Source organism: Chionomys nivalis, chromosome 9, assembly GCF_950005125.1.
Source record: "Chionomys nivalis chromosome 9, mChiNiv1.1, whole genome shotgun sequence".
NCBI classification, from domain to species: Eukaryota; Metazoa; Chordata; class Mammalia; order Rodentia; family Cricetidae; genus Chionomys; species Chionomys nivalis.
The window spans coordinates 17317092-17330824 of NC_080094.1; the positions used below are offsets into that span (position 1 = coordinate 17317092).

Genomic DNA, 13733 nt, shown 5'->3' on the forward strand with positions numbered 1-13733 from the left:
TCTACCACTTGATGAAATTTTTCCAAATTAATTTATTGTTGCTTCTGCAGAAGGCTCTTTTCTCTGTTGTTCTGGTAGACTTCATTGAAGTCACCTAGATACCTTTTCCTCTTTGTTTCCTCCCAGTTAGGAACCTGCAGGAGGGCTCCTAAGCACTGGTGTTCGTTCTTGGTTCATGCCAACCCCACCTGTTCCTTAAGATAAATCCACAGAGACAGGAGCACATATCCTAGATGCACACACACACACACGACTCCAGAACCAGCTAGTGAGGTAACAGTGAAGAGAGACTCAGAAGGGTGAGCACTGCTGCAGTGGTGCCCCCAGGAAGCTGCTGGGTCAGCTCCAACCCCAGTCAAGGCCTGGCCGCAGCTTGTTTCCCAGCCTGCTGTCTGAGTTCTGATACCTCAAGGAGAGCAGTTAGGCTTGGTGTAGAGTTCTGGGTAAAGCACCACCCATATCAGACTGTGGCAGGTTTTTTTTTTTTTTTTTTTTCGAGACAGGGTTTCTCTGTGGCTTTGGAGCCTGTCCTGGAACTAGCTCTGTAGACCAGGCTGGTCTCGAACTCACAGAGATCCGCCTGCCTCTGCCTCCCGAGTGCTGGGATTAAAGGCGTGCGCCACCACCGCCCGGCTCTGTGGCAGGTTTTGTAACATTTTCTCCGTTTGCCTCCTAGAGTTTTTCAGACAAACCCAAGCAGAGGAGACCACGCTGCAAAGAACCTGGAAAATTAGACATCACCTCTCTGAGTGGAGAAGAAAGAGTTCCTGCTGTCCCCAAGGAGCCAGGACTAAGGGTAGGAAGAGGGCACTGAGTATAGGAGCAAGGGAACCATCTTAACTGTGCCATACCATGCACACTTGAGAGAAAGCCCTGCTGAGCGTGGGTAGCGGGATGGTGTGTTTCCAGGGACAGGAGGCCAGCACAGAAAAGCTTTAACTGCTGTAAGTGCCCAGACCTTGTCAAGCATCTGTGTCTCCTGAGCATTTCCACCTCCTGAACAGTTTGTTAAACCATTCAAAAATCTTTAATTTTTTTCTACTATTTGTAGAGATTACAAGGGATAAAAATCCTTAGCCCTGGATGTCATTCTGTTGTTTCAAATTTAATAGATGCCATGATGGAAACAGGCATGTCTTACCTAAGTTTTTAATGACCATTTAAGAAAGACATTTCTTCCTAGTGCTTCTGCACGGGCAATGAAAAACAGCTGACTCTGAGCACTACCCTTTTCCTAATATAGAATCATAAGACTAGAACCAGCTTCAAAGACATCCTCAGAATACTTGGAGTCTAACGAATCTGAGTTAATTATAGCTTACAGATGGATACAAGTTTGAGACAGAAAAGTCCTAACCTCTAGGGGGCGGTAGTGACTTTTCCCACGGCACATCATGAGCATTTTCTCTCTCAGTGCATCCGGAGGTGGAGGCACTTGCTCTTCCCCAGCTTTCCCATAAATTTAAGCTCTCCTGGACTCTCCAGCTCTTTAGTCAAGCCACAGCGTTCCCTGCATCAGCTGCTTTGGTGGGATTGCGGGAGGGTGATTTCTTACCGAACTGCAAACACTGCCCACCCTAGTCAGGTCCTCTGCAGAAAGGAGCTGCCACTGACTTTGCCACTCTCCCAGCAGCTCCACAGGCAGCTGCCTTCATTCCTCTGGATCTGCTGCCAGGCCTGGTCAGTCTCTCAGGTCTGTCCTCCATTCCTACCCTTTTCTTGCTTTGTTCTCAGCAAGGCTGTTATTCTTGGACCTTGTGTTACCCACAGACCCGCTTCTGTTTCTGCCCTATCTATCCTTGCCCAGTCTTGTCCTGTGCCTTAGCACATAGTGTTTATGGAAGGCCAGGGGAAGACCTCCAGTTCCGACATGCCCAGCAGTTTCTCTCACAGTCCTGGAAAGTACTGCTCACCGCTACTTCACAAGTGCTGACCCTCTTGCCAGCAAACCCCTTTCTAATCTTGCAAGCCAACCTCCTCTCTATGGTGCATCGCCTTCCTTTATGAAATAAACACATTCGCTGCCTCTGAGGTCCCTTTTCTACACTGAGGTAAGAACAGGAAGTTTTTGTCTGCCTGGTGCTCGGGACTGCGCAGCCTTCCTAAAACATAGGTGGGCAGTAGCTTGCAGCTTTCAAAGCATGCTGCCTCTTCTCTCCCAAAGGGCCCTTAAACCATTCAGTGGGTGTGACAAAAGCTTATAAACAACAGAAACTGTTTCCTATTGTTCTCAAGGCTGAGAAATTGAAAGTCAAGTATCTAGTGAGGGCCCAATATTCATAAGCATTTTGCTGCACCCTCACAAATAAGGACAAATAAGCTCTTCTTGGATCTCTTAGGAGGACACTAATCCCATCCATAAGGAGCTGGCCCCATGATCTCATCACTGTAAAGCCCTCACTGCCACCCAGCTTTGGGGTGGGATGTGAACATTCAAAGCCCAAGGCAGAAACCCTCCCCCTTCTAAAAATAGATTAAAAGCTGGTAAGGAACTTAGTGTGAATTCAGCGTCCTGCTATATGTGCTACAGTCTGGGTGACGTTCATATAGCACCAAGGGCAGCGAGACTTGACTTTGTAATGCCCGGGGTGCAGTGGTTGCTTATCAGCTGCATCTCTACACATTTAGCATATAGTGAGGTCTTCATCTGTTTGTTACAGATACAATATAACTACCTACCTAGCTGTCACCACTGTCACACATGTGAAGATTGATAGACTGTGCTGCCAGAGTCACTCTCAGATTTTACCAGTGATTGCAGAAATGTCCTTTAGACCTGGCATTGTTTGGCTTTGCTTTGCTTTGGAGATTTTTAACCATTTAGTTACCGGGTCTCTTTTTACCCAGTGTTTTCTGGATATGCCTTTGTAAGAGTGATGAGAATGATTCGGTCCCCATCCTTTCGTTGCTTCTGCCCAAGAGTTTGAGGACAAACGCCATCATCTGTTGATGAGGCTGTTCTCTGGTCAGAACCCATGAGGTCATCTGCAAAGCAGCTTCACCTCCATTCTTCTTGCTCTCCCTGCGCTCTGTCCAGGCCTCTTCTAGAAGAGGAAGCAGGTTTGCTCCCCAGGGTATAATTACCAGGATGGAGAACTGCCAAAGCCCGACTTAACTGCTGTGTGTGGTCGCAGTGCTGCTGGGAGGGGCACCTGTCTGTGGTGGGCAGCATCTGGGTGGCTGAAGTAGCTTTCTTATACAGGAAGTGGTGTGGGTTGACTTCCTTTATCCATGTGTCCCACAGTGTACATGAATCATTCTCTTCCCCCGGGCTCATTTGCTCTCCATACCTGAGGAGAAAAGAAAGAGCAGCTTCCACCTTCCCATCATGCTCTGGTTTTTCAGAAGCCCCTGTGCCCCTGCTAAATCTGTGGCTCTCAACAAGGGCAAGGAGAGGATGGTTTTAGACCTCCTAGAGCCTGAGGAGCCCTTTGCGCCTAGTGGGCAGGACCAGGGAGGTCAGAGTCATAAATAAGTTACCCTGGGAAGGAACTTAGTTTAAATCAGTGCTGTGGGTCACAACACTTTCACAGGGGTTAAATACAGGATATTTGCATTATGGTTCATAGCAATAACAAAATTAATTATGAAGTACCAACAAAAAATCATTTCATGCTTGGGGGTTACCACAACATGAAGAACTTTATTAAAGGGTCGCAGTATTAGGAAGGCTAAGAACCACTGGTTTAAATTATGTATGGTAAAGGTCTTTCTTACGGCAGATTGTTAAAAATTGGGACAAGGTTTTATTATCAAGTGCTGAACCTGTCTCTCAACAGAAAGACCTTGGAGGTGGAATGTGCCCTTCACATTAGAGAGTTATGGGAAGAATTAGAGTATGTGTAGTGTAAAGGAAGAAGACTCCCTGGGGCCTCTCCTGGACTCTCAGCTGAAGGCAGACTGCAGAGAAAGGCCTCAGAGAAGCTTTGAAATACAGTTGTGCTTAGCAAGAGGGGTTATTGACAAGCAAGGGACCAAGATGGCATGATATAGACAGAGGCCAAGAGCAAAGTGGTTTGTATTGGTGAGCTCAAGACAGGCTGGTAGAAAATCATCCTCTTAGCTGAGTCCCATCCTTCAGACCCTATTGTCTCTTTTTAGAAATGAGCAGCCAGGAGTTTACTTCTCGTGATTAACCCAAAACCAGGGTGAGCACTTGCCGGGCACTCCAGGACAAACCATCCTGGCACAGTGGAATAGAGGCATATGGCATGGTGTAGTATGAAAAGAGCCTGGGTGCTTCTCCTACTCAGTCCCTACCAGCTCTGCCACAGTAGTCCTTGCCACTCAGTTCTGAAAGGGAAAGACTCCTGTTGCTGTTGAAGAGGTTCCTTCCAGCTCTATGATATAAACTAAAGCTTTCTGAAGAACTCTCAGACTTGCCATCAAAAGTATTTTTGTCCATAACTTTTTTTTTCCTGAAATATTCTTTGATAAATTGAACGAGAGGTATAGCACTTCAAAAGATAGCTATCTCTGGGGACTCAAACATTTGAGTCACATGCCTGTGACTTGTTAGTTCTCTGGGATGTGACCCTGTCATGCTGACTCAGGGTGTGACAGTAAGTCGAGACAAGGCGATGGAGCCTTGGGTTGGGCTGTCCCGTGGCATTTCTCCTGCTGCTCCTCCTGTCACTCACCCCTTGCTGAGCGCTCCCTGCAGGGAGATAGATGCATTCCGGGAGCATCTCTTGGAGCCCTCTGTGCCTGTCCTCACAGCTCTCTGAGAGCCTGAAACCAGTGTCACCACCTGTTGAGCATTGTAGGGGTTTTGTTTTTGTTTTTGTTTTTTAATAGTTTTGGGAGAAGAGGGGCAGTGAAAGCAATGGCCCATGCCAGGGCTGTGAGTAAAGTTCCTATACCAGCCTCAGGAAGTGGTAAGTAGATCCCTTACCTGCTCGAAAGCCCATGGTCTGAGTAAGGCTCCAGGCCCTAATTATAGGATTCCTCTGGCCCTGTGTATCTGTTGTAAGACTTGCGCCTCCTTTTTCCTCTTTTCTGCTCTCCTGAGGAGTGTAGCCAGAACACTGTCTCTGGTTCTCAGGCAGCTGTGGAGCCCCTCCCTTCGGGTTCTCAGGAAGAGGCACCGGATCAGCTCAGAGATGCTAGGCTCCTCTGCACAGGTGCACGTGGTTCTGCTACACTGCCTTGATGTTGTATCCACAGGGCACACCCAGTTTCACAAGACCTGTCACTGGTGCTCTGATCATTCTGTTTTCTACCTTGCTAGAGTTAAAGGAAGGTTGTAACATGAATACTAGGAGGAAATACAGGGTAGTGGGGTCTCGTGTGTGTGTGTGTGTGTGTGTGTGTGTGTGTGTGTGTGTGTGTGTGTGTGTGTGTGTGCAACATGAAGGGTTTTTTTTAATCACCCTTTGTATGAGAAAAGACTGAGACTGCTCAACAGCACAAGGGTGTTTTAATCCTGTGGCTCTATATTAATGATAAACTAACAGAGCAGAGACACACAACGGTGCAGGACAGCAGAGAAAGGTGTGTGCAGTTGTCCACGGCCCAGGGATTGCAGGCAGCAAATCGAAAGAAAGATCACTTCTTCCTGTGGAGGAAACAGATTTCTCTCCTTTCAAGGATTCACGATGCCTGCAAAACAAGTTCAGAGGTGGAGCCATTATAATTCCAGTATCTTCTGTTAGTCCTCTCTATAACCAGACTGTGGGCCCCAAGAGGCAGGTTTCTGCTGCAGCCTCTACTTTTCCCTGCCACTGTGTGTGTACTCTCTTGCTTATTGCCACCATCAAGGCCATGTGCTCATCTGTGGTTTTGTGCTGCGTTCCTGCCTGATGAGGCGTGGTGGGGGTGGTCCGTGTGTAGTGACAAGTGCTAACTGTGGAGCTCTGTACTGATTAAAAAACTGGAGAGCCTTTAATCGCAGCACTCAGGAAGTAGAAGCAAGTGAATCTCTGTGAGTGTAAGGCCAACCTGGCCTACATAGGAAGTTCCAGAGCAGCCAGGGTTATAGAGAAAGACCCTATCTCCAAAATAAAAATAAATAAATAAAAATAAAAACGTTTTTTTGGCACGAACCCCAGAAAGAGGAAAATATATGCTCTTCCTTAAGGGAAGCCAGAGCCTTAGTTATTTGACTGACGTATGCCCAGCAATGCTCCAGGTCCTTCATTTCTACAGCCTGTGTGTATACATCCCTTGTCATCCCAAGTCACTACTTGCAGGGACTCAGAAAAGATTGGGACATGTGCAACATTAGCATCCGTGTCCCTGCCATGTCCCTCACAAGTGGTCCTTCCTACGGGCCAGGGGTGCATGTTAAACACTTAATTTTGGAGACTTTTAAGTGTCACTGTCTTTTTGTTTTGTTTTGAACCAATGCTGACCCATCCTGAGTCTCAGCTGCAGCTATAGTGTTGCCCAGTCAACCTTTAAAATTAACTGCATCTGACTCCAACCCCTTCCCCAGCACACGCTGCTTTGCTGCTCCAGTATGGGCTTGTGTGGTGAGAGGATGGCTGCTGTGCTCAGTGAAGAGTTCATGGCTGAGAGCCAAGCTGGGGCATCATCAGTGCTGGTCTCCAGGTCCAGCTCTGCCAGTTTCTCACACAGTAGAAACTGCTCTTGCCAGTTGGTGTTGAAAGAACTGTCTGATGGGCACCAGCATCTGGTTGCTTCCTTGCCACTAAATCCTCTCAGCCTCTAAGAGTCAAAGCCCTCTGGGCCTGTGGACAGGAGATACTCCCTTCCAATAGAGCCCTGTGTGGAACTGGGAATAAGCTGTGCCAGTAAACAGCTGCAGCCACCACCTGCCATTTGGTAACTTTCAGCATCCAATGTTTCTTTGTCCTTTTTCAGGGGTTTCTCCCAGAAAGCAAATTCAATCACACCCTAGCTGAGCCTGTGCTTCGAGATGCAGGCCCCCGCAGGAGGGGGAGGCGGCCTCGGACTGAACTCCTAAAAGCTCCAGCCATTGTGGCAGACTCTTCCTCTGGAATGGGACCACTGTTCATGAATGGGCTGATTGCAGGGATGGACCTGGTAGGATTGCAGAATGTGAGAAATATTCCAGGCATTCCTCTCACTGGGCTGGTGGGCTTCCCAGCTGGTTTTGCTACCATGCCTACTGGTGAAGAGGTTAAAAACACCCTGAGCATGCTACCCATGATGTTGCCAGGCATGGCTACAGTGCCCCAGATGTTTGGTGTCAGTGGACTTCTCAACACACCCATGGCAACCACCTGTACGACCACTGCATCGGCGTCTCTCTCAAGCACAACAAAAAGTGGTACCTCAGCCACTGAAAAAACTACAGAGGACAAACTAAGTGGCCGTGAAGTAAAAGCAGACACTCTGGTTGAAGATAAGTCTGGCCCAGGTCCGTTTTCTGATCAGTCTGAACCCACAATAACTACTAGTAGTCCTGTGGCTTTCAACCCGTTTCTCATCCCAGGGGTGTCTCCTGGGCTCATCTACCCATCCATGTTTCTTTCCCCTGGCATGGGCATGGCTCTGCCAGCCATGCAGCAGGGCAGACACTCAGAGATGGTCAGCCCTGAGAGCCAGAAGAGGAAAAAGAAGAAAACAAAGGGGGATAACGCCAACCCAGAGCCTGCATCCGGGTGTGAGAGGGAGCCAGACAGTGATCAGAACTGCACTGAGTTCAGTACCACTTTGCCTCCAGAAAGAGAACACGTGGCACAGGCCAGGGAAGGGGGGCTCAAAGACTCCAGTGATGATACCAATTAGAACTTTTTCGTTTAAGAAATGATTGTGACTTGTAAGTTTCTTATCCCATAAAGGTTTGTTACTTCCCTCTCTTCACCTTCATGAGAACCTGTGTCTCCATCAGTAATATTGCCTACCTAATTTCCTGTCTGAGAACTATGGTAACATGTTAATAGTTGCAGGGTCTTGCCATTTTCATTAGATGAATGTCATCTACCTAGTGTAGGGGGCACAGAATTCTTTCTTTTATCCAGTTCATTCCAGCAATCATAGTTGATACTGTACATGGTGACATACCTATTCCCCCTTCTCTTTCAAGTCCCACTTATCTGAGGAAGAAAATGGCAGAAGAAAGCTGCCTAAGGATTCACCGGGGCCAAAGAGCAGAGACGAGCAAGTGCAGCTCTTTTTTTCTGAGCAGTTGAATAGGAAGATCATAGCAAGAGAACGAAAGGCACAGAGTAGGAAGTGCTGGTACGTTCTTTCTTAGTTCAAGAGTCCCTGTGTTATCATGGTTACTGAGTAGTCTGCAGTGTCTGAACTGAGATTGAAAATGCACGTACTGGTGGCTTCTTTAAACCAGGAACCTTCCTGATAGTACAGTTTCCCCTCGTAGTTGTTCAGACGCCTGCAGCAAGAGGAAGTACTGGCCAGCTAGGCAGCATGCATATCATGCCCACTAAATGAGAGAAGCTTCAGCACCTTGCGTTACTGTAGCAAGTGGGAGAGCACTGCTCCCCTGGTCCACTAGCACTGCTGGCACCTTATCCCCCCCGGGACTCTAGCCACTCATTCCCCTCTGTGTTAAGAAACCTGCTGGATTTTATTTTGTGTTCTTACCCCAGAGCCAGGCTTTATGGAGCCTGTGGGAGGTAATCGCTCAGTACTTGCTAGACTCTGTCATCAGTGTAGTGTGGCTGAACACACACACCATCTTTGACATTACAACTGTGAAAATTTTTCCCCGCTCCCTTATCTCCCTACTCTGTCTGTATCTTAGATTTGGGCCCAGATTCCAAATTGCCAGTCAGGCAAGGTTCTGTGAAGTCAGCAGGGTACTCTCTCCTGCTTCTCCATGCTGAATTGAGCAGGGAAGAGCCCAGCCAGCGGCGCTTCAGCTTCCCATTTTCTTCCCCCTTACATCATGTCCCTCCTGATAGTCTCTTTCATGGACAGCTCATGCTTGAGACTTGAACCAACCACGCCCAGCTCAGCTCTCTGAGGCACGGGGCTCAGGGGTGGACAGGTGGCAGGTGTTCCACCTACCAGGCTCACTTCGTCGTCACAACTGTTTCTGTTCTTACTCTTCCTGTTACAGTCTTGCTAATTTATCAGAAGGTCTGAAAGTTTGGCATGCTATTTCAGTTTGCATTATTTATTTATGATGATTTTGTCATTGTCTTTTATACATTTGGGTTTATAAATTATGTAAATGTTAAAATGAGCATCTCAAAGAAGTCTGTTAAATTGTGACCGAAAAAACCAATCAGGTGTATTTTCAAAAAGGAGAGTCCTGGTTTTATGAATCATAGATATAAACTAGAAATTCTATAACTGATCTATAAGAAGGAAGAATCCAAGAACTAAATAAATGCTATTTAATGATGTGTTCGTAGTGTAGAAGGTCTGTGATACTGACAACAGATTTCTTAGAAATGCTGCTCGCTATTGAACTAACATTCTGTTCGGTTTTGCCTCCAGTGGAAGCAGAAAGGGTTTTCAGCTGTTAAATCCTAAAAAAAATCAATATAATTTATTTATGTAAAAGAAACACTCAATCAATATATTTTTGAACCTTTTAAGTACTAATTTTCTTTTTATCAAGTAGAAAAAATGTATTTGCCCTAAATCCTTAAAATACAAATGCTATAAAAACTCCTGTATCTTGAAAGCCTTACTGCGAATGAGCATTATAGCCGCCAGCAGAGTCTGCTCTTCCTGTTGTCTCATGTTGTTCACGTGGAAAGCTACTCCCCCAGTTCTCACTCAAACCTCCGAGTAGGTCACGGGTTCGGTGTGGACCCAGCAACCACCAGCATGCACAATCCCTTGTTCTATCTACCAAACCTGTATGTTAACTCGCGGGTGTTTAGGCTTCTGTTGACTGCTGTTGTGACATTGTTTGCAAAATGAAATTGACACTGTGGATTATTTGCTCTGTAAGGCACAAGTGCTTCTTATGATTATTTTGACGTTTCCGAGAGCAGAAGCCAAATTTAAACTTTCTTCCGCAGACTTGAGCCTCTCCATCTAATCCCATGTCACTCACAGTCGTAGTCCTTTGGTCGTTCTTTACCCGTGTCTCACATAATAAACTGTCTGTGGTCTGGATCCTGGATCTAAAATGGAAAGTTCAAAATTCAGATTTGTATTGAAGATTTCACTAGCACTTGGATGCCTGGCTATTTGGCCATTTTATGGGTGTATCATGTGTGTACCAGGAATCTACAGTCCTTCCAGGTGCCCAATTCCTTCCCTACCACCAGAACACAGATTAAATTGTGCCACGGAAAGGAGTTAGCCACACCGCCTCTCTCCTTCAGACCCCGTGCAAAGGCTCTCCCTCAAGACACTTCTTTAAAGCCACACCGAAAGTCTCACCTCAAACCTGGAATCTCTGAGGGAGCTAGAATGCTGTGGGGTGTGTGTCCCGTAAGGAACACCTGGTCTCTAAGAACTTTCTTTTCTGGGCTGTAGGGAAGCCCTTGCCTCCAATGAGGCCTCAGTGGGGACAGGACATTAGCCCAGCCTCACTGGTGGGCGGAGTCACCAGTCCTAGGCATCAACAGTGGATGGATGAGGTCCCAGGGCCCTGCAACTGGTTTTCAAGTGAAAAATTCTGACCACCAGCTTAAGATCTCTAATGGAGGACCAGCATTTAGCTGGTCCTTAGCTCAGTGGGTAAAGGGGTTGGCTGCCAAGCATGCCCACCTAAATTTGACCTTCCGAAGCCACCTAGTGGAAGGAGCCAAACCTACTCCTGAAAGTAGCCCTCACCTGTACACAAGTGCACACACACACACACACACACACACAGAGAGAGAGAGAGAGAGAGAGAGAGAGAGAGAGAGAGAGAGAGAGAGTAAACGATTGGTCTTTTGAATCTCTAAGGGAGACTTAAGGGGCTCACCTGGATAGAGAAGAACTAACTCACTAGTAGCATCTTGGTTTTTCCGGGCCTCCGCCCCTGTCCCAGGCAGCCCCCTACCCAAGAGTTAGTCAAGTACACTTCACTAGTATTATGTATTTCTCATGGGCAACCTCATATGTCCTTGCAAAGTTGTGAGTGTCGGTTAGGAGGAGACTACTTCTAACCTGCCTAATGAAAGCCAGCTGCCAGGCTATCCTAGAAGAGGCTGAAGCTAAAGCTCATGGTCCCATTGGCAGAAAACCAGTGATACCAGCCTGGGACCTCTCAACCTGGAAACCAGAACTCTGAAGAACTCAGCTGAGAACTTGGCAATGGGGAAAAGGGCAGACACAAAGCCACACTCACTGAAGAGTTTTGTGCCTGGGTCCTTTACGTCTTACCTTGTGACTTTGTTCATTTGCTTGGTCTGGAAACCTCAAAAGAATTTGAGTCAGGATTAAGGTTCACCAACTCCAAGGACTTGGTTTTAGTTTGGTTGTGTTTTCAGCTTCCCCAAACCCCATCATCTGAAGTACAGGAGCTGAATAGCAGGAGCCCAGGACATGCTACTCACAGCTGCTTTAATGGTCCCCATACAAGGTATCTGTGGGATAAAATGGGAAACAGGTGAAATAAGCCCTGGCTGGTACGAGGACAGTATTCCATGAGGACAGCATGGGACTGGAAACTGAGCGTGGCAGTAACAAATCGGTTTTACCCAAACAGCCTAAGCAGAAGTGGGATGAGAAGGGGGAGTGGAGTCCCTGGCAGACAGACATCTTGGTTCCCAGGGGACAAAAGAACTACGCTCCTACCATCTCTGAGGGGAGAGAATCCTTATCTATGGTCATTTGTATCCTGAAGGGTCTGCAGTAGGATTGATGGAAAGTCAAGTCCTGGATAATTTACTCGTTTAAGTAGCCAGTTGTGAGCAATGAAGTACTTACTACAGGTCCTAAGACAGGTGGACCGCAGATTGGATTCAAAACACTGTAGGAAACACTCTTTCTGGCCCAGCCCCAGGGCCCCCCCACACGAGAAAGGTTGCTTTCTGCATCACCTGTGTTGTGGGTGGGTGAGGAGACCTTTGTAGAGTCTGGAAGAGGGAAGTGAGTGGCGCAATACACACTACCAGGACTTACTCAGAATGCTGACTGGCCCTGTCCTGTTCTCCACAGTAACTCCAGCATTATCTCTATCTGTGACACACCACAGGTCCAGAGGGTAAACAGCTTGACCAGTCAGCAAGCTGCTCAGTGACAGAGCTGGACTTAGAATCCAGATTGATTCCAAAGCCTTGAATTGACTGTGGGGAGCAGGCTTGCCCTGAGCTTCATAAAGTAGCATTAAATGCAGATGGCTGAGGGAGGGGGACTCATGCCCTTTTGCCACCAGTATCAGGCTGGAGGCCAGTAGGGAGACAGTTAATTTGAGCAAGTATTTCTTAGCCCAGTGTGCTGGTGGAGGCCTCTGGGCTGGGGTATAATCTGGAGATATCTTGGTATCTCCATGTTTGGCCTCATCAGCCTAGGACCAAGAAGCCATATGAGATGTGGCTTCCTGTCGAAACGGGTGTGAGTACCTGCTCAGCTAGAAGGGCCTGAGGCGGAAGCACCTACAAGAGTAACCAACAGTACCCTCCCACGCCTGGCCTCCCACCCCAGGCAACTGAGCTTCGTGCAGCTGAGGATCACCACAGCACCTCTTGGTGCCTCTGTGGATCACTGTGTCAGGCTTGAGAGACATGAAGCTACCACAGCATATGTTGCACAGATGAGAACCCAGCTCAGGTAGATGACCACCTACCTTCAGTGGCACTACCAGTGAGGAGAAAGGCAAGACTGTGGGACAGTCTAAAGGTAGTGTTCCTTCTCTGGCTGTGAGTGTGAAGCCACAGGCCCCACGTACCTTTCTAGAATGGAGCCAACCAGCTATAGCCACAGGCTAAGAAAGGACTTTGGATGCATAAACTATGTAAAAACCAGAGGAATAGTTCATGGATATGGAGATCATAACTCATTTAAGCTTTAATTACCATAAATAAAGATTGCTAGTACCCAGCCACACTCATTCCAGGTTATCTGTGCTGTTTTGTGCTGGCCTGGCTGTTGCCGTGGGAGCCTGTGGCTGTAAACGCCTAGGATGTTTATTTCCTGGCCCTTGACCAAGAATGCCTGCTGACCCCCGGCCCACATCAATTTAATTCATAGAGTCTGTGTTGAGTCAGTTAAAATATACTCATGAACTCAAGCATGGTCCTCCAGGAGTGTGGGTCCTGCAATAGAATGGACGATAAAAACAGACTTCAAAGCAGCCCGGACTCTAGGCAGCCTCCTGAACATCCTGCATTCACATTGGAGGACAGTTTAATCTACCCTACCCTGCCCTGTCCTTTCCACACTTTTTCCTGTCTTTTGGGGAAGGGGCAGAAGAGGGCAAATTTGAAGATACTGCCAAGAGATGAGATTGTTAAAGAGAAGACCCGGAAAGTACAGAAGGAGAAATGTCAGGGTGTAAGGGAATAACCAGAAGGCAAAGCCATCTTTGACTGATCAGCAGAGGGGACCACAGGGAAACCTTACAGGGAGACAGGTGTGGCAGGTGAGCCTAACATCAGTGCAGAAATAAGAGCTCACCATAAATCCTCCCTACCCCACTACAACCCACAGCAAGGCCAGCAAACACCTTCTGGCTCCCTCCAGCCAGCAGGACTCTGAAATGATAGAGACTTTCATGCTCTGCAATGGAGCAAGCTGACTGCACCCTGCGTTTGAGGATCTGAGAAATGAATGAGGGGCAAAACTGACCCAAAGAGTGATTAGATTGCGTAGTCATTCTCCCAAACTCCTTCCTCCATGTCCCCTCTCTCTCTCTGTCTCTGTCTCTCTGACCCCAATTAGTGTTTTCA

At 47.5% G+C, this 13733-nt stretch overlaps 1 protein-coding gene across 2 annotated transcripts in view; it reads left to right on the forward strand.

The window, feature by feature from the left end:
• Chd6 (chromodomain helicase DNA binding protein 6) overlaps window positions 1-10016 on the forward strand; it is a 179994-nt gene extending 169978 nt beyond the window's left edge. For both annotated transcript variants that reach the window (XM_057781825.1, XM_057781826.1), the window contains 2 exons: window positions 677-796; window positions 6826-10016. In XM_057781825.1, the coding sequence (XP_057637808.1) occupies window positions 677-796; window positions 6826-7716 (1011 nt within the window). In that variant the 3' untranslated portion in view covers window positions 7717-10016. The remainder of the gene's footprint in view (window positions 1-676; window positions 797-6825) is intronic.
• Window positions 10017-13733: the final 3717 nt, after the last annotated feature.